General features: G+C 33.4%; 2 protein-coding genes across 2 annotated transcripts in view; one reads left to right on the top strand and one right to left on the bottom strand.

Moving 5' to 3' along the window:
• LOC139491931 (E3 ubiquitin-protein ligase HACE1-like) overlaps positions 1-22,538 on the bottom strand; it is a 428,049-nt gene that overhangs the window by 171,551 nt on the left and 233,960 nt on the right. The gene's annotated exons all lie outside the window — the stretch shown is intronic.
• Positions 1-22,538, top strand: part of LOC139491916 (protein eyes shut homolog) — a 102,900-nt gene that overhangs the window by 28,375 nt on the left and 51,987 nt on the right. Inside the window, exons 3-6 of the mRNA XM_071279846.1 lie at positions 307-462; positions 11,212-11,367; positions 11,640-11,792; positions 19,041-19,196. Coding sequence (XP_071135947.1) covers positions 307-462; positions 11,212-11,367; positions 11,640-11,792; positions 19,041-19,196 — 621 coding nt within the window. The remainder of the gene's footprint in view (positions 1-306; positions 463-11,211; positions 11,368-11,639; positions 11,793-19,040; positions 19,197-22,538) is intronic.

The raw sequence follows: 22,538 nt of genomic DNA, 5'->3' as shown, positions 1-22,538 counted from the left end.
TCTTCAGTATATTTTCTGGTATATTTCAAATGGTTCTTCACAAAATATGAATTATTGTAACCAAAAACAAGAAAAAAGTCGATCTTTCAACTGAGCATGGGGAATAGTAGTGTAAAGCGTAGAAAAATCAAATGTCTGTATGTTGCTGCAAAATTGTAAAGATTGTGATCGAAGATTAAGCAGTAGATCTTTCGAATTTTTGAGAATCCACGTCACATAACAACTCTTCCAGCTTCTCCTCTCAATGATGTGGTCATCGCTTCCTTAATCATTCTGAAAATTATCAACTTTGTTTATATATTGTAGAGCAAGAACCAGACGAAACATGTATTCTGGCTAATCAACCAACAGAATGTGTATCCAATGCTGTTTGTACGGATACAGGATCAGGACTGAAGTGTTACTGTAATAACGGATTCTTTGATAATAATTTTGCTGCAACTGGTGGACAGTGTGTGGCAGGTTTGTATCATAAAATATGTTCAACCCTGTATTTCAATTTTCCCACTGAGAAATGGAAAAATTGTTTAAAAGAAATAATCCCAAACGTTATTCATATCAGAAATAGTAGCATAAACCATAAATCTATTATATAAGGATACCACACAGAATATTTTTTAAATAGTAGACACAACGGTAGAACATGCTACATACAGGAACACGTGATCAGCATGCACTTTCTTATTCACAACATATTTGTTGAATTTATAGATATCCTTTTTCAACAAATTGTGCGCTTCTCTTTGCCAACTTCATTTTATTTAAATGTGAGTCGCAGTTCCTTTAGTCACTTGTACAAAACAAGAAGACCACAGTAGCTATTATTTAATGTCATATTAAATTATGCTGGCGTACTAAATTATAATCCTGGTACTTTTGATAACTATTAAAACCACTGGGTCAATGCCACTGCTGGTGGATGTTTCCTACCCAAGGGTTTCACCAGCCCAGTAGTCAAAATTTCGGTGTTAACATGAATATCAATCATGTGGTCAATTTTATAAATTTCCTGTTTACAAAACTTTGAATTTTTCGAAAAACTAAAGATTTTCTTATTCCAGGCATAGATTACCATAGCCGTATTTGGCACACCTTTTGGGAATTTTGGATCCTCAATTCTCTTCAACTTTGTACTTGTTTGGCTTTATAAATATTTCGATTTGAGCGTCACTGATGAGTCTTATGTAGACGAAACGCGCGTCTGGCGTACTAGATTATAATCCTGGTACTTTTGATAACTATTTATACCACTGGGTCGATGCCACTGCTGGTTGACGTTTCGTCCCCGAGGGTATCACCAGCCCAGTAGTCAACATTTCGGTGTTAACATGAATATCAATCATGTGGTCAATTTTATAAATTTCCTTTTTACAAAACTTTGAATTTTTCGAAAAACTAAAGATGTTCTTATTCCAGGCATAGATTACCTTAGCCGTATTTGGCACAACTTTTAGGAATTTTGGATCCTCAATGCTCTTCAACTTTGTACTTGTTCGACTTTATAAAAATTTCGATTTGAGCGTCACTGATGAGTCTAATGTAGACGAAACGCGCGTCTGGCGTACTAAATTATAATCCTGGTACTTTTGATAAGTATTTAAACCACTGGGTCGATGCCACTGCGGGTGGACTTTTCGTCCTCGAGGGTATCACCAGCCCAGTAGTCATCATTTCGGTGTTGACATTAATATCAATCATGTGGTCATTTTTCAAAAACTTCCTGTTTACAAAACTTTGAATTTTTCGAAAAACTAAGGATTTTCTTATTCCAGGCACAGATTACCTAAGCTGTATTTGGCACAACTTTTTGGATTTTTTTATCCTCAATGCTCTTCATCATTGTACTTGTTTGGCTTTATAAATATTTCGATTTGAGCGTCACTGATGAGTCTTATGTAGACGAAATTCGCTTTTGGCGTACTAAATTATAATCCTGGTACTTTTGATAACTATTTAAACGACTGGGTCGATGCCACTGCTGGTGGAAGTTTCGTCCCCGAAGGTATCACCAGCCCAGAAGTCAACATTTCGGTGTTAACATGAATATCAACCATGTGGTAATTTTTATATAATTCCTGTTTACAAAACTTTAAATTTTTTTTTAATTGTTCATCACAGGACAACAGGACCTTCTTGATAAATATTGCGTATCTGCCACATTTGTAAAACAGTAGCATTTACTGTTAAATGCATTCTTATATTCCTTTTGCTTGGCTTTGTACATATGGGACAACATCCCTAATGCGCCTCGAAATGAGGAACTCAAAAGTCACGTGTAAAGAAAAAATCTCTGTGTAGTGATATTGGACATGTTTCTATTTTTAACAAATGACTGAACTTAATTATTTGTGGTGATTAGGAAAGTAGAGGAACATAGAATAAATGTGTAAAAACTATGGAGCTATTGAATGTGTTCAAAGTATTAAATTTTCAAAGAACTTATTGTGTTAAAAAGGGGATATTTTACCACAAGGAGCCGCATCACAAAAGGATGTTCGGGGTTTGCTAATTTACGGAAAAAGTAATCTCACTTCGTACCCCGAAAATTTAACCACATATGTGAAAATGTCACAGCTTCGAAACGAGCTATCATACATATCCAAGTTTACTATATGGACTGAGCTACAGGAAACAACGTTACCATTACCGCCTAATTATATGTAAAAAAAATTAAAGATATTGAGCCATATACATTTCGTCATTTTGTTATTGTGTTATGGGCAATTTTTACTTAATATCTGCTTTGTTTTATATGTAAAATTTGGATTGTCTTTGTGTGATTTATGGTGAAATAAATTATAACACAATATTTACTGCTGAATGCCTATGTTTGACATTTTTACCCATAATGTCTGTTTGTTTTGCTCCCAAATTGTTGTCAATAAAATGGATTTTGATGAGATTGTTATATAGGTGAAATGTGTAGATACATGTAGCTATGAAACCATGGTTAATCAACAATTGTTTACGAAGGGAAATACAATGCGTGTACCAAGTTAGCTGTATTCGATACGTTTCATATTTTTCGAGTCTTTGATTTTATCATTTAGTACTTAACGCTTTGACTTGACTGGGAGTTCAGTAATCAAAACCAATACATCTGAATCACTGTTCAAAAATTACAGAAGCATCTAGCATTGTTAAACAAATTGACACTAACAGATGCTTTTTCTAAAGAAATTGTTTTTTCAACAAAATTTCTTTACATTATTGTTAGGCGATCGCCAAAACAAGGATTCAGATGTTTTTAATGCACCTATCTAGCTATATGATTTATCATTTAAAAGGTCTTTTATCGAACATTCTGAATTGCCTGGTTGTCAAATTGAGAAATGGTAACATTTTTCTAAAAACAGAAAAAAAGGGGAAAAAGTATAAGTCATAACTTAACGACATTGTTCGAAAATTGCTGTTTAAAAGCAAACTCATCTGCAATTGATATGAAATATATCTTTTAATAAACTATAGTCTTTTTTAATTTTTTTTCTGAAATAAAATTTAAAAAAAAGTTTTTAAAATGAAAAAAATCTCGTTTTTTTGTGTTTTTTTTTTAATTTTTACTGGTCTTACCGCAAAACGCTCGGTTATATTAAATTTTGCATCGAAAACACACAAATTTTATTGGTTTTATATTAATAACTGTATAGTTAGTTTTTTAAGATTTAATTTCTCGTTTTTTATACCGACAAAATATTGATAAAACTATATTAAGACATATCGTAAAACTGCTTTAAAGCGCATGTTTACCATATTTAGAGCACCGTTAAAAATATATGTTATTTTGGTCTCCTGTTAGTTCGACAGTTCTAAATACAGTATGATTTAATTGTCTTAAGTTTGCCAACTACGTCAAGGTCGAAGATCACTAGCAAGGTTTTATTTTATTTTAAGTTTTAGTTACCACTATCATCGTATACGGAACTTAAGTATAAGCTGGTAGAGTTATTACAAAAACACAAAAATTAATAAACACAAAAGTAATAGTCATATACATATTTACATTGAATAACAGTCAGGCAAATTAAACTTTATGCTGACTCTTTACTCAAATGCTCTTTCGTTAGTCAATGGTATCATTTTCACCTCCATCATAATTCATTTGATCTTCCAGGTCGATGTCCTCTTAAGAATATATATTTTGACAGGTATCACTACCCTGACATGAATAAAGCTCAGCGCAGGACATCTGCCGTTCTCTGCTAATATATGACTTGCTACATATATATTTCACCCTGCAAGATCATATTAAATCTTGCAGGAAATCGAACATCATCATGCCTAGAAGTGGACTGGATTCGGGCCATGTGAACTCTTTTTCCATCTGTGTCCATAAGGAGACACAGGATTTGGGTGATCGAGATGTGCTGACATCCAAACTTTTGTTTCAAGACATGACCGCAAAACATGTTCTTTGAATGAAGGTTTGCTTGGTGGCAATTGCAACAAACTTGTGTCTCTGCATATTGCTTGTTTAAGTCAACATGTCATGAAGCGAATTTGTCTTTTGGGTCATACAAGCTTGAAAGAAGCTCTCTGGCTGCTGACAACGATGTGGAAAAATCAATATTGTCAAAGTTTTGGAAATTTATAAACTTACTTGGAGATTTTCTTATCAACTAGAATACATTCTTTTTGCCAAACCCAATATAGCAGAAGTGGTATCACAACCAGTTAAAGCATGAACTGCAGGGAGGATGTAAGATAGTAAAGGTGAAAGAGATTTACTTTACTCATTGATTGGTATGCACCTTCTACAGTCCCTAAGAAAATTAGTTGACCCCGTATAAAACCACATTTGTTTAGTCGACACAGAAACCGTGAAAAAATGAACGAACACAGAGCACAAGAACACCTATGTCAGAACACTTGACTATGATTCGTCCCTTTATATTCACCTGCTGAAAGATTTTATCAGAGTGTAAACATGAAGCAAGATTCTTGTGTTTACTTCTTCGTGCGAACCGAAAAGGTCTGGGAGATCGATTACATGCTAATTAGAATGTTGTCGCATTATTTCTGGCTTGGAAAATGTACCGGCTAGAACTTAACATTTAGTTTCCTCCTGTAACATATCAGACAAATTGCTGATCACATTTTGCCGAGTCTGGAACAGTTCGGCGTTCAGCGATATGATAAACCTTTTGCGTAGTTGTTGTTGCCGATCGTCTATGACGCTCTGCTGATTTTATGGAATGTTCAGTGTCATAGTGATCGAAAGCATCAACAACCTTGTTTGTGAATCGGAACCATGATTGTACCTGCAGAATGTCTAAGTTTGGCAAAGTCTCAAAATGTGGACATCCTTTTAACATCAAATGAATGAACTAAGCTCATGCCATCTCTTATTAGTACGGTAGCACTGTGGTCGTATGGAGGAATGTTAGGGATTGATCCTACTAAATTTTCCAATTCCTGAGCAAGATCAGACTTATTTGTCTTCCTCATAGTTCTATCGTCATGAAATAATGCAGTGGGAATATGACAAATTGGATAGGACAAAATAGTTTCCACAGATACGTCATCTCTACATTTAGTTAAATATAGTACACGTCTAAACACAAGCTCGGGATTCAAATGACCTTTTACAACTTGCCAATATTTGCATTTTAGTTGTCCTTTAGGGTTCATATATTCAAAGGTCTTCAGTTCTGATCTTTGGATGGGATGGTAAAAGCTACATGCCTTGTTGATAGAGATGACTGAACAAATATTTTCATTTTAGTTCTTCCAGTTTCAACTGATTTTAACAGTGAATTTTCAAAGTCGTGACTTGCATGGAGATCAGTTGAAATTTTAATAAGCTGACGGGGTGATTATCAACGGCAAATACATTTGTCATATTTTCTGTTATACTATCAATATCTTGTACATGTTTTTCATCCCTTTTTAATTGCAGCTGGTTTTGTTTCATTGTGGCATTAGTCATCAACCTGGACAAGACACGCACATGCTCTCATTGCCGATGCTATCGGACTAAGCACATGTCTAGTAATATTCCATCTATCAATGAAGCTTTCCGCCTTGTTAAACCAACAATGCCACAGTCTCCTTTTAAATCTTTTATCACTGTTTTGTATGTTGCAATGTCACCTGCAGAAATTCGATTTGTAAATTTTGTTATCTGATCCAAACAAAGAACGAGCAGATCTAAAGTGTCTTCAATGTCTCATAAAAGAGTGTGAGTCCTCTAACTGCACGGTTGAACTGTTTTCCTAAGAGCAGTTGGTCTACCGTTGCAGCTGCGTACACACGGGAATCAACTAGCAGGTCGCGGAGACCACCATCTCTACATATCTTACCTATTGGTGAAATAAAACACGATAGGGTAGGAAAGCCATCAAGACGTAAAATGTGTGACTTAAACTGAGAAGGTCTATCCCATTTTACCTGTTGTGCCTCTGAGTACAATTGTAAATCAAAAGTTTGAATAGAAAATGGTTGACCAGCTTTTTGGCACATATCAACACAATTCGTCGTTGTATACACAGTTCCCATGTCGGACGGTTTTGCGTCAATGAATGACGGGTAGCTGACAACATGATACGTGGTACTAATATTCAAGATCTGCTTGTTGAATCAAGTCCAGAATGCAATTTGATGTCCTTCAAACGAAGGTTGTTTGTATGGAAGGTCAACAATAGTCCATTATAAATTATTAAGGAGCAACCAGATAAGATCATAGGTTTCAGAATAGGAATGATACTCTAGGGACAATCAAACACATAAATCGACAAAAAAAATGACAACGTCATGGCTTAAAATGAAAAGGACAAACAGACAAACAATAGTACACATAACACAACATGGAAAACCAAAGAATAAACAATACGAACCCCATCAAAAACTTGGGGTGATCTCAGGTGCTCCGGAAGGATAAGCAGACCTGCAACTGTTTCTGCATTGATGTCGACATACTCAGCTCCTTCATGTTTTGACTTAGACTGTGCCGTTATATTGGAGAATTCCACTGGGAATGTATGTATTGTTTTGAACTTGGGATAATTCAGAGCACGCAAGGCTTGTAAGGTATCGCTTAACCTCATTATATGATGCACAAAATCCATGCGATTTTAATGTATCAAAGCTTTCGAACCATGCATATGATATAGCTGTAATGCAAGGCAAATGTAAAGGGGGTAATAAAGCTTTTTTGTGCAATGAAACTATGCATTCAGATAAAGCGAAGCTTTTCCTTATAATTTCAAATGGAATGTCAGTTAAATAGTTTTTGATATGTACTTAGCTGTGAGAGTCATCGATAAGCCAATTTATACAGCCAGTCAAAACAGAAAGCACGGCCTCTAGATATTTCGATAAAGACATTTCATCAACCGAAGTATAAGTATCCATAGAGACAACGGCGTTTTTAATATCTTGTCTGAGAATTGAAGCAGCTGAATATAATATTTGATTTTCGTCGGTTTGGTTGTTTTTGAAGTGCACGCAGACATCTGTACATGCTGTAGTTAAGTAAACTTTGTTTCGACCTTGAAACGAATAGCAGTTCAAACTGACTCGGGCAATGCGAGAGAACTACTATTTACGAAGTTATATTAGACTCCCCTTGACCGTGATTTATATCAACCACAATATGTTCTCGAAAGAACTCTTTCAATCTGAGTAAGAAGCTAGTGTACTTAGATGATAAGTCTTCTGGCACCAATGATTAATATTTACAAAGGAAATATTTTAGAATTTTGCTATGCAACCAGAGTGATATAAAGCATTTGATGTGAAATCTTTATCTGCAATTTTCATCATGTTTAGTTGCTGTTTTTAAAAAGGCTTTGAACCCTCAAAGACGAGGAAACACGATCAAGTTTTCGATCGTTTTTAAAGGTCTTGTTTTTTTTCAAAAGATACAACACAAACAATCTTGTGATAGCCTGATCTAGTAAGGATATTTGGAGATGAACATGAACTTGACGTTTCTGCCTGAGACTGCTGTTGCTGGACTTTTGCAGCAGATAAACGACTTGATTGAGACGGTAGGTAGGTTTGCTCGTATATATGTGCTGTAACAAGTATTGTCATACTGAGAGTTTATTGTGTAATGTTTTGACACATTATACAGCGTTGCCAATTTATGGACATGTGACCGCGCTTCATTGGAGGTGGCGCACATTTCACAGAACTTGGAGACTCATCCATGATGAGTTATTATGCTAATAGTTAAGCATATACTATTCTACAAAATTGAGACTGCTGCTGACATATCACATGCCAATATTGTTAATAATGCTTAAAATGGTCGTTCGTTAACACATAAACGAATATTTATTTAGTAATATGTCAAAACACGATTTGTGTTTTGGTATCTGAAATGTTACCTGAGCATATTGGATACTCGATTTATTTCAATTTTGAGCGTCTGGGATAAACACGATACAGATCCAGACTATACTGTTTAAAAATGCAGATTTTAGAGAAGTCGTCAAACATTTATTATCGATCATTGAGTGTCGATGTGTGTCGTAATCTTTTTAAGGTATACATGGTATATGAAATTTATAAAAACAAAACATATGAGAGATTTAATAAGTCATTTACACTGACAATCTTATCAAATATGGTACTTTTTTTTTTAACATTTTAGGGTTAGTTTGACAGATGCCTCTGAATTGACTAATTTTTCTTCCTTTTTTGGGGATTCTATGTCTTTTGTCTTTTTAGAATGTAGTCAACGCTGTCATAGATAAAAATGAATAATATATTTACAACAATGCCGATATTTTCAATGTTAATTAATGTCACCGTATAATCCAAAGTATTTCGACATGTCTGTGTTCTCGTGAGCTTTGCAAGAAACGTGACCATAGGGAACTTTGACGACCATCCAAATCGTATGCTCTAGAAGTTGTCTTTCAATTTATACCAAAATCAGTTGTGTGTTAGATAGGTACATTAAAAACCTTAACAAGAGTCTTTTTCTCAAATCGACGCTCGCCTTTGTTGTATCCTAGTTTTTTGTTGGGTTCGTGTTGCTCATTCTTGAGTTTGCTATGTTATGTCATTTGTTCTAATGTTTGTCTGTTTTTTCGTTTTCATTTTTAGCTAGGCGTTGTCAGTTTATTTTCGATTTTTTAGTTTTTGGTTCCTTTTGGTATCTGTCGTCCCTCTTTCAAAATAGTGTCGTTGCAACATTTAAAGACTTCAAGCTGGGCTAATTTCCGTATTAGGACAAATGCACATCGTGCAAGGAATTTATCATGAGTTTGTTATATTACAAATTTATATATCAAAATTCAATTATAAGGACAAAATCATCTAAATATATTTAAATATGTTTGATCTAAATCTGTTTCAAATGAGAAATATAAAGACTATAAGCAACTCAATTTTATTTTTAAAAGGTCAATGGTATTATGGAGATAATTCCAATTGACGTAATAACACATTATCCTGAACTTTATAAGGAAAATATTAGCCAATCAAATTGAGAGATATTAATCAGGATAATAATAAATATATACGAAACGATTTTTATCAGGATAATGATATTCCAAAAATTCGAAATACATTTATAGCTGTTATGATAATGTTCCATTTTGTTCAGGTTCAATCCGCTATATCTGTTCCAAGTAAGGAATATGGCAGTTGTTATCTAGTAGCTTATTATTATGTATTTTGAATGGTCGTTTGTATTTGATGCACCTAAGTATCTCTGTTGTTTCATTGTCTTCCTCTTATGGTTGGAATGATTTCCCTCGGTTTACGGTTTGTTTTCTCTCAATCGATTGCTGACTATTGAATAGCGGTTTACTATTTGTTAGTTTATTTTCGATTTTTGAGTTGTTTTTTTTGTCCCTTTGGTATCTGTCGCCCCTCTTTCAAAATAGTATCGTTGCAACATTTTAAGACTTCATGCTGGGTTATGGTTGGGCGCCCTCTCACATGTTTTAACTCGCCACCTTGTATTTCAGCCTGCAATTTATTGGTCGTTGTTTATCGCGTAAGTTTTGTACTGTTCTTGTATTATTCTGTTGCAGCAATGTCGAAGGATAACTGAAGGGTTGGGCGCTCGCCAATATATTTAACTCCTCAATATTCTGTATATGCCAGTCCCATGTCAGGATCCAGTGACTCGTTGGTTGTTATGTATTGCTGTATTACCTATTTGTTTTTCTTTCACTATAATACCGTTAGTTTTCGCGTTTGAATTGTTTTATATATGTCATTCCAATCATTTTAAAGCTCATTATGCGATAAAGGCTTTGCTCTTTGTTGAAGGCCGTACGTATACGGTGATCAAAAGTTGTTAATCATTTGCAATCATATCAAATCTTTTTTATGTATCTTGTTCAGTCAGGGGCATTACTTAAACAAGTAACATTTAAAATTACCTATACAAGTAATGTTGAAAACGAAGCTATTTTAAATATAGCTTATATAAGTTACTTTTCGAAATATTATTTTTATAGGTGTCCAACTATACAGATTTTATTAGCTTTAACAAATGTTGGCAGTCATCTGGTTATTTTTCCCATGAAATATAAAATATAATCTTCCTGAAACACTAATTACCTTTCTAACGCACTTATCTTTCATATTGACTTTTGGGTCAAAAATTGGTCTCTTGGGACTATTAAAATATCACAGTCCTCAACAATCTTCAAAGTAGACAGATATAAATAGATAGAAACTTGTGAATTAATTAAGACTTGAAGTTATTTATAATTTGTAACCCAAAACAATTACATATGTTCCTTGAATAAGTGTTATTACTAATTCTTTCAAAAGATGTATAAAATAACTTATTCAAGTAATATTTTTGTCATTATTTTTAAAGTAACCCTTAATCTCTATACTCCTCTTAAATCTAATACATTCTTAATTTTATGATATAAAATGCTTTAAGAATTCATGAAAACTACATTCAGTCCATGCTTCTATTGAAATTTAGAATAACTCTATTGAGTTATTTTATAATTAAAAAAAAAAAATTACCTATATGTAATTAAAATAAATTACTTGTTTAAGTAATGCCCCTGACTGTTGTTTATGTAATGTGTTATTATGTTTTTTAATTTTTCTCAACGAAAACAACATACATGCTTAATGCTGTATGTGTCAACAGCTTATTTGCAATATAAAACCACAATGATACCGATTGAAAGAAGACATAGAGGTTGACAATAAACACAAGAAATTCCACAAAAAGCGTTTTAAAACTGAAGCATTTGAGCTGATACTTTAAATATATTTTCTCAGAGCTACAGCCAGGAGCGACGTGTACTCAGAATAACCAATCAACAGAATGTGTTACCAATGCTATATGTAAGGACGAAGGATTAGGTCTGAAGTGTAACTGTAATACTGGATTCTTTTTCGATATTTATAATGCATTTGGTGAACACTGTGTGGCAGGTTTGTTTTTTTTACTTTTAAAAAATCACTCTATGTAAGCATGTGCTATAATATTTATAGATATAAGCAAAACAATTTCTATCAGGACGATGATATTCCAAAAATCAAAAACAAAAAACCCAACATATTTAGAGATATTTGAATAATAATTAATTTAGAAAATACAGATCAAGGTCAGCAAGCTTTTCACCATGTCTAGTTGTCCAACTAATGTCTTCAGTGTTTCATGTAGCACTATACTGCATATTATCAATTTGTTTTATTTATTGCAGTGCGACAGGTAGGAGAGATATGTCTTCAGGTCAATCAACCAACAGAATGTGTATTTAATTCTATATGTAAATATATAGATGGCGTACCGATGTGCCATTGTAAAACTGGATACTATAATAATTTTGCTTCATCTGGTGGTCAGTGTGTGCCAGGTTTGTATCATACTTAAACAGTATCCCTACAGGTGTGTTTGTTGTCCTATGATATTTATTAGTTACAATGTGTGCATATTATTAGTTACATAGTGTGCTAGTGACCTAATACGGTATATGGGATCAGTAAATTCCATATTAGTTTAGAGCGAAGCTCGAATCCCCATATGGAATTTACTGACCCCATATATATATATATATATATACCGTATTACATCACTAGCACTCTATGTAACGAATTTATCTTGCCGACTAACGTAACATGTTAAATTTAGACAAGTAACCTGGCAAAATGAGCAAATCTTCGATACAGTACTGTTAGCATTAATAAACTACTTTTATTAATTCTTCAAAAACAGATGCCAACAATAACAACTAGTTATTTTTAAAATTTGTTTTATGAATTTATTTCAATCTTAATCATCAATTTCTTTGTCAGTTGAAACCTTTAACATGTTTTCTCTGTACCGTTTAGTTTTAATAAAGGGACGCAACACCACTACTAACCGTGTATGAAATTGGTCCTGCCCCCACCTTTTAACCCTTTATGGAATATAAAGGGACGTAACTCCACAACTTACCGTGTATGAAATAAGTCCCGCATCCCTACTAACCTAGTATCAAATATACACGGTCCCTACGCGGACGCTTTTAACCAATCAAATTCCTAGAAATGTATAGGAGGTAAGATAAGTCCTGATACAGGTATTTATCGGGTTTATCAAAATTTATATCGGGTGACCTGATAATTTCCATATTAGGACAAATGCACATCGTGCAAGGAATTTAGCATGATTTTGTTATATTACAAATTTATATATTCAAATTCAATTATAAGGACAAAATCAAAAAATATATTTGACTATATTTGATCTAATCTGTTTGAAATGAGAAATATTAAGACTATAAAGCAACTGAATTTTTTTTAAAGGTCAATGGTATTATGGCGATAATTCCAATTGACGTAATAATAAATTATCCTGAACTTTATAAGGAAAATATAAGCCAATCAAATTGAGAGATATTAATCAAGATAATAATAAATATATACGAAACGATTTTTATCAGAATAATGATATTCCAAAAATTCGAAATACATTTAAAGCTGTTATGATAATATTCCATTTTGTTCAGGTTCAATCCGCTATATCCTGTACCGAGTAAGGAATATGGCAGTTGTTATCTAGAAGCTTATTTCTATGTATGTTTAATGGTCGTTTGTATTTGATGCACTTAAGTATATCAGGTAATCCGACAGACAAAACATATCATTTGACAAGGATGAGTTGTAGCGAATCATAAATCATTCATGACACATGCGTGACTTTTTAGAACATTACACTGAACCCAAAAATTATTTTATTCGTATCTGATACCAGGCTTCACAGTATTTGTCAACCCTGCATACACACATTTCAAATGTGAGATTGAAAAATGGTTTAAAAGATATAATCCAGAATGTTTTTCAAATATAGAAATGGTAGCATACGTTATAAATTTATTATTTTTGGATACCATTCGGCATTCTCTATTAATAGTAAACAAAACGGTAAAACAGGGAACACAGATGAACACCAATTCAGTATACTTTTTCTTTTAAAAAGCATTATTGTTGAATTTGAAGGTACTTTTTTAACGAAAAAGAAAATTATAAAAATTCTGAACTCAGAGGAAAATAATTACACTTAGTCTATTAGTTCTTCTGATATGGTACACAAATAAACCCAAAAAATCAATTCGTTTTTGACGAGATGACTTTTAAAACGTTTTTATCATTGAAAACGCTCCAACTGATCTCCCTTTTATCAAAACTGACATTAACAATTGAATATATTTTTTACCTCATCGATGACCTATATTTATGCCCACCTACGATAGTAGAGGGGCATTATGTTTTCTGGTCCGTGCCTCCGTTCGTTCGTTCGTCCGTCCGTTCGTATATCGATTATAACACAATATTGACTGCTGAACCCCTATTTTTGATATGTTTTACCAGTATGTCTGTCTATTTATACACAATTTTTGTTCTCAATAAAGACAAGGAAAAGTGTAGCTGGCTATGAAACAAGAGCAAATCACCCATTGTTTAAATAAGGAAATGTTTGTACCAATATAAAAAAGAAGATATGGTATGATTCACAAGGAGACAATTCTCAACAAGAGACCACTATGACAAATCATTAAAAATTATAGGTCACCATACGATCTTCAACAATAGCAAAACCCATACAACATAGACAGTTAAAAAAGGTCCCGAAATGAAAATGTAAAGCAATTAAAAATAGAAAACAAACGGCCTAATTTATGTACAAAAAATGAACTGAAACACATACGTAACACACAAACAAACGACAACCACTAAATTACAGGCTCCTGATTTGGGACAGGCAGATTCATACAGAATGTGACTGGGTCAAACATGTTAGCGCGATCGAAACCCTCCACCAAACCCGGTACAGTGGCGTAACAGAATCTTGTCTTGATTCAAAGACATAAACAACTAATAAAAAATCATGCATCTAAGACTAAATTATCAATCAGTTCACATCCTACTTCCTACGGATTGAATGAAAAAGAAAAGCCGTCATCAACAGTCAGAGAAAAAAAATGACCTTGTGCAAACCCAAAATACAGGTATCGACATATTTTAGATCCATGAGAGTGGATATGTACCTGCATATAGCAATGATATGTAGTTTGCTTTTAGTTTACTGATATTAAAATTTCCCGTCACGGCAAACAACATTTCAACATTGGACCTGCTTTCTCGTTTGAAATAATTTGTCTTAAGGTACAACCAAACTTCAAAACCAAATTTTTATATCTTTATATGGAAGAATTTAGTAAAGAGTTTAAGTAACTTGTGGCAACGAAATCCCTGACTTAATAATTGACCAGTAATACATTGATTTCGTTCGTGAAAATCGGGAACGTAACAACAGACTAGGGCATAGCGAACAAGTTGTAAAATACAAACACCGTAAGATGGTGCCAAAGGAACATCACCATCCAAATAGGGAAAATTAACAATAGGAAACGAAAAAAGGTCCCAACTTTTAGTATGGAATCTCCTGTTTTAAACCGAATTATCTAAATTTTGGAAATAAACGTTGAAATATGCTTTATTTAAAGTAAGTTCCTTATAGTAGATGTCCTCAGTATATTGAGAAAGATCTTGATTATTTAACGATAAAATCAAGTCAACTGTCTTCAATACGTTTGATGTTATTATGTTTTTGGTTTTGTCATATAATAAGGTACTTTCCGTTTTAAATTCGCCAAGGAGTTCGGTTATTAATGCAAGTGGTCCAAATATATCTGTATTACTGATCTAACTGACAAAAGCATGCATCTAGCATTGTTAAAATTATTGACAGTGACGATTTTTTTTTTCTAAATCCGAAATATTTTTCAACATTATTTCTTTTCATCATTTTCGTATACAACCATCTTATGATAGTGTTGTTGCAAAATTTATAAACTGCAGGTAGAGGGATGGTTGGAATCCAGTTTTTTTTTAATGTTTAAACATATCATCTTGTATTTGAGCCTGTAATTGAGTGGTCGTTGTTTATTGCTGTTGATCATACGCAGGAGTTTTATACTGTTCTTGTAATGTTCTGTTGTGCCACTGTTCCAGGATAAAGGGGAGAGTTGGGCGCCCGCTAAACTGTTTTACTCAGTCATACCCTATATATGCCTGTCTCATGTCAGGATACAGTAGTTTGTGACTGACTATGCAATATGGGCTTTGCTTGTTGTTGAAGGCCGTACGGTGATTAAATAGTTATCAAAGGTATCAGGATAATACTATAGTACGCCAGACGCGCGTTTCGTCTACATAAGACTCATCAGTGACGCTCATATCCAAATAGTTATAAAGCAAAACAAATACAAAGTTGAAGATCATTGAGGATCCAAAGTTTCAAAACGTTGTGCCAAATACGGCTAAGGTAATCTATGCCTAAGATAAGAAAATCCTTATTGTTTTCGAAAAATTCAAAGTTAATTGTTAATTCCTGCTTTGTTTAGTCTCTGTTGAAGAGTCGTATCATTGGCAATAACAAACATTTTCTTTATTTTATATATCGTATGTTATATGTTATTATGTTTTTTCAATCTCTATTGATCAAAACATGCTAGATACACTATGTGTCAACATTCTATTTAAAACATCATATAGTACTGCAAATACCCTTTGTTAACATGATTAACGAGTTCAATGTTCTGGAATAACACATGGCTGCAAATTGTTTTAAATGATAGACTAATATCTATATTGTATATCCGTCTAGACGTAACACGTTTCTTTGGTCACATTTTTGTATTTTAGCTTTTTTATGGGGTATCCCTCAATTTACGGTTTTGTATAGTCACCCAAAAACATTTTTTTTTAAATTTCCGGCCATTTTTGGAAATATTTCCAATGCACATATCATCAAGGATCATCGAAATGATGAAGACATAAATATAATACCATTCCTGAGTAAAGCTTTCCAACTTAAAGATGGACATTTATCAGAAGGGCATTTAATACATTTTTCTTTGAAAACGAGAAAACATACATTGCAAGAAGAGAATCTGATATTTGAGAGGTCAAAATGTATTATTGCTATACTGCACGAAAATTTTGTCGGGAAAATTTCAATCTTTTTTGTCAAAAACTCAAAAATAAAAAAGTTCATTTGTACCTTTTTTTAACTACGGAAATTTGATATCCGTCAATCAGCTCCATCATTTGTTTTTCCCTTCACAATGAATTTGGTAGTCTCGATGTGATTATGTACATGCTATTGGATATATGTATTAATTTTGAGAATTTTGAAATGTGATTCAATCATATATAGTATATATAGTTATATTTTTGTTGGTAATTTTTTTACTTTTTATAAATGCAAACCAAATTCTGGAATATGATGTTTTTTTCCTGAAAGATAGTTAGTTGTGGATTTCCTGTGAAGTTTACTCTTTCTAGTACCAAAAGGAGAAGGCTTGAAATTGTGTGAAAAAAATACAATGTATGTCAATTTTCAACCTCAGATCAAATAATATGCTTGCAAGCGGTCGAGAAAATTAAGGTTTCGTAGATATTTGGTTTGTTATAAGGTGATGCTACAACTAACTTCTCCTGATATTCTGTTTTCCTTTTGAACGAAAAGGTTGTGAGTCATAAGTGATTTTAAAACTTACACTAGAAGGCAAAATTGTTGCGTCTTTTAACTGGAAACAACAGAAAGCCAAATATGTTATCATTCTGATCTACATGTATCCTCACAACCTGACACTTTTATACGAGCTCGCGCTTAATTTTCTCTTTGTAATTTGGATATGAAAACAAGCTTTTTTTTTGGGTAAAAGCAAATCCTTTTAAATGGACATAAAACTACATAAAATTGAGTGGGCTGAACGTGTTGACAATCCTTTGATGTGTATTAATGTGAGTATTCATTTTATCCACGGTAAAGATAATTACGAGTACAGATTCATTTTCAAATACGGTCTACCTATCAGCATGCATTACCAAGTACTTTATGATGTCAACACCTATGCAATCAGGTAAAACAGTTTTTTGAAAAAATAAAATATGAATTTGCTGTCAATTTATTAAAAACGATTGTTAGTGATGATCTGTTCTTTCATAAAAAGGGCTATCTCAATGTAGCACATCCTTAAAATATATCGATCACCTTCACCCAAATATGTCTATGATGCTTACCAAACTGCCAAACTCAAGACAAAGCGTGGACGAGGAATGTCAAATTGAGAGTTTATCTCTGAGCTGACTATAGGGGATTCCATATCTTCTGCAGGAAAATTAAAGTCTGTGTTAAGACTTTCAGAGTTACACCAATTTGTCATATTAAAAGAAGAATACTAATTTCACTCTACCACTAGAACTCTTAAAATTATGTGCTCTGTTCTCTTTGGGTGCTTCTTTATAAAAAAGATGCCCATATCTTAAGTTCATTTGTTAGTCAATTGATGAACAAAAATCACACAAAGGCGCTTTTGAACCGTATGTGACCCCTAAAGATAAAAATCATGTTATCCCTAAAGATAATTAAATCGTAAATGTATGGCTATTACAAAACCAATCGTTTCTGTAACGAAATCAACCTTCATCCCATTACATTTGGGACTTGCCTTGCCGTTATATCATGAATATGGGAATATTGGTCACGAAATTGGTAGGTACTTTGTACTCACATGTCTTTTAGTTTCTATGCAAATTTAAGATTATACCTGACAAGCATTGCCTGCACGATTTTGACCGAATAAAGACGGGATGTACGCTACAGAAGGCATTGTTTGAAAACAACATAAAGGGGAGGGGGTTATACAAAAAGGTGCCAATAATATAGTCATAGACAATTAATAGTAAAGAACGTTACATTCCATACCACGAACAGTCAATCAACAATTGATTCCAGTTTGCGTCCGATGAAAGTGAGGATAAGTCGAGATTACACTTTTCAATTGACTGACAGTACATCATCGCGTTCCAAATGCTTTCAAAAACATTTCAAATTGTGCGAAAAGGAAAACACATCGGCGATTCCTTGGGTAATTTTGCGTTCCATGTCAAAATATGTCGGAAATTTTCCTGTTCAGTCAGAAACATTTGTCATCAAGTTATTCCATTTAAGACCGGATTTAAGAACTCTTTCTGACTTCAAGCTTAAATTTTCGGCAGGGAAGACACAAATGGATAAACCCAAACTTTTCTCAAGGGACAAATGTCATCAGATTACTTACACGATTAACTTTTTGTCTGCTTTGGTAAATCTTTGTGCTTAAAAGTTGTGTTTGTGTCAAGAAAGGGAAGTGTGTTGTAATGCTAATATGTGTACTGAATCTGCATATGATGACCAAGATATTGATGCATGCCTATATATAATGAAAAATAGAGCTATTGTATGTAGCTTTATAAAAGATAAGGTATATAAGGGACTTAACCGATTTTGAATTACAACATGAGCAAATTGAAATTACATTGTAACTTTAAAAAAAAAATGATTAGTCTACACTTTTTTCCCCAGGATAACCCGAATAAGACAATGTTCATGCACCACAATGAGTTTGTTTTAAACTCAACCAACCGCTAGATCCTTGCAAGTCACACTACTGATTTTGTTTAAACTTTTCACTTGCCTCGGTTGACTATAACATTTTTTGTGTTCTAACTGATACACAATAATGATGCATTGTGGCTGTTATTGATACAGTCACTATAAATATATTTTACAGAGCTACAACTTGGAGAGACATGTAAATATGTTTACCAACCAGAAGAATGTGTACCGAATGCTTTATGTAAATATGAAGGATCCGGACCGAAGTGTTCTTGTTATATTGGATACTATGATAATAATTTTGCTGCATCTGGTGGACAGTGTGTGGCAGGTTTGTATTTTACTTGTACAGTATAACTATGTGAAAGATTGTGCTATGATATTAATAGATATTACCGAAACATTTTATATCAAAAATCCAAATGCCATTCAGAGATCTTAGAATAATGTTCTTTTTTTTTTTAAATCGGCTTTGCTTTTAAATGTTTTTTTTTTTAATTTTGGATCCCCAATGCTCTTTAACATTTTACCGTTCCTAATGAAGGTAAATCCAGAAAAGCGCTTCGGACACAAGACATTTTTAAACATGTTGTGTTCAATTTTTTTTTTATTTGTTTGGCTTTACGACTATTTTGATCTGAGCGTCACTTTCCCCGAGGGTATCACCAGTCCAGTAGTCATCATTTCAGTGTTGACATGAATATCAATTATATTGTCATTTTAAATAAAATTTTCAGTTAAAAATTTTGAATTTTTCGAAAAACTAAGGATTTCATTTTTCCATGAAAAGATTACCTTAGCCATATATGTCACAATTTATTTGGAAATTAGGATCCTAAATGGTCTTCAACTTTGAACTTGTTTGGCTTTACAACTATTTTGATCTCAGCGTCACTGATGAGTCTTATGTAGACGAAACGCACGTCTGATGTATTAAATTATAATCCTGGTAACTTTGATAACTATCTGTACCAGCACTTCGGTGTTGACATTAATATAAATTATATTGTAAAAGAGGGACGAAAGATACCAAAGGGACAGTCAAACAAACTTCTTGTTTACAAAAGCATAATTTTTTTTGAATACTAAGGATTTTCATATCCCAGGCCTGGTTACCTTGGCAGTATTAGGCACAACTGTTTGAAATTGTGGGTCCTCAATGCTCTTCAACTAGTTAGTACTTGTTGACAATTATTTTGATCTGGGCGTCACTGATGATTATTTTGAGGACGAAACGCGCGTCTGGCATATAAAATTATAACCATGGTTCCTTTGATAACTTTTGAAGTATGCACTCTGCAATTTGCCTTCATCTATGTTGGTTTGTCTCTTTTATTCAGTTTATTTTAAACCGAACCACACAGATGTTGATTAGCAGCAGTGAAAAAAAATAACTACAATTGCATTGTAATTGTCATGAAATAACTGTAAAGTCAACAAAAACAAAGTTGAAGAGCATTTCCAATTATAAGTGCCAATACCAATGTGATAGTTGACTAATAATAATATTTCATAAATAAAGGCATGGAAATTATAATAAATGTAAAATGTATATACCCTTATTAGTACGGTGACCAGACCCTATGTTTTTTTAGATTTAATCGTCAAACATACTATATGGCTATATTATATATCATTGGAATCGGAAAAATGAGAACTTATGAAATATTGATGTCGTCAAAAAGAAATGTGGTAACAGTTTTGCATAAAATGAGGTCAAAGACCAAATTCTGATTTTTTTTCTTCCATACTTTCAAAATTTGAAGAAATATACAACAATTCAGGTTAAATTTTAGATACAGACATTTTCTTATATCAATCAACAATGAATTATCTCAAAATGTTAAACAAAAAAATGAATAAGAAATCGATTTATTCTGGAAATTGGCGTTTTTCAAATATTTGTTCTATTACACAAGATCAGCACATATTCTGTTAAAATTACAGTAGTTACCTTGCCGGCTGACACTCAACCTCATCAATAAATGATAAATATTATTTTTACCTGCATCCTACTGTTATGAAGGCATATTTTGCATAAGATCATTCATGGAATTCATTAAAACCAAAAAGCACTCAATACTTCGAAAATAGTTACAATTCAACATTCCAATCAAAGAGATCCATACAACAGAATTATATCTTTTGGTTAATTGTCAAGGAACATGATTTGAAATTTCTACATAATCTGACCCTTTACAGGATTAAAGCCCCGGACATGTAAGGTTTTGTAGTGAACAAACACATGACCCTTTCACATGCAGATTTTCCTTTCAATGAAGACACAAGCTCCTGCAAGAATTCTGCTGAAATATGCCCTTTAAAATACACGGGGTGTAATGCATCATTTTACTCTCGCCAACCGTATTCTAAAGGTGACCGGATAGGGGATTAGCAATGTGTAATGCGGTCTAAAGTTTTAGTTTGAAACGAAATACGTAAAACATATTGTTTCAGTGCCGTGTCTGACTAAACTTACATCTTTACTAGTGGCAAACTTGAATAATTATTATGATGGAGTGGTTTTAAAGAGATATTTTTGATCATAAACCTTTGAAATTCATGCCAAAACAAGGGCTTCATCATTGTCAGTATTACCGAAACTCTAAAAACAACTGAAATAGTCGTGCGACTTCGAAGTCTTGTAGACAGTTTTTATACCTACTTAAAACAGAGACGAAGTTGCGTTGCATCCGGTAAGTAAATGTGAGCAGGCAATAGTTTACAAATTGTTGTGGAAAGACAGACACATAGTTATTGAATGGGTGAAAATTTCCGCCCATCATTTACACTGCTAATGTTCCACATCTGCAACCACAACTCGCTTGTATGTGTCCTATTTTTACAATAGCGAACACACAGAACAATTACAATTGTATTAGAGGTCTGATGATTGTTCTTCCACTCTTTCACATTTCCCTAAACTCCGTGTCAAAGTTTAAGGCATTAGGTATAGGCCTTCTCTTGAGTGCTGAACAAGTTACGACAGCCATGAACAGTGTTGGTATAAATAACGTTTACAATTTCGGAATTAACAAATGTTCTGACTATGTAAAGCTCACATCAGGTGGAATCTTATGGGATTTGTCAAAGTTTTCCAGTCAGGAATACTTCTCCGCTCTCTAATCTGATACACTTTGATGGAAGCTGTAGTCTCTGTGCGGCGTTCCCTTTCAGCAGACTTTATAGAGTTGTTCGTGTCGTAGTGGTCAAAAACATGTGCTGCTATGTGCGCTAAAGAAATTCATTGGGACGTATTTTTTAAATATTAAGCTGCAAGGCCGCATGTTTTACCTTTCTTAGCATTAATACATTGAACCAATGCCATACCATCTCTTATGTAAGTTGTGAGTGATGGTATAAAGGAAGGTAGGGAAAGTGCACAAGAGACTTAAGATTCGAATTGCTTCTCAAAATCCGACTTGCATGATTTTCTCACGGTGCCGTCATTTTGAAAAGGGGATAATGGAATTAATGGGTGCGACAACACATGTTCTATGATAACATCATCTCTACATTTTTTCCGAAATCAGTGCACGTCTAATCACAAGTTATGGATTTATGCGACCTGAAAGTAATTCCCCCGATTTAAATTTAAGGTTTGTGTTTGACTTTGATATTGGACTAAAAAAACTCCTTGTGATCTTAAGAAAGAGCACTAGTGACAAAATGT

This window comes from Mytilus edulis, chromosome 10 (genome assembly GCF_963676685.1).
Source record: "Mytilus edulis chromosome 10, xbMytEdul2.2, whole genome shotgun sequence".
Taxonomy (NCBI): Eukaryota; Metazoa; Mollusca; class Bivalvia; order Mytilida; family Mytilidae; genus Mytilus; species Mytilus edulis.
Note: the sequence above shows the minus strand (reverse complement) of the source record. Positions and strands in the feature narration are given on the sequence as shown.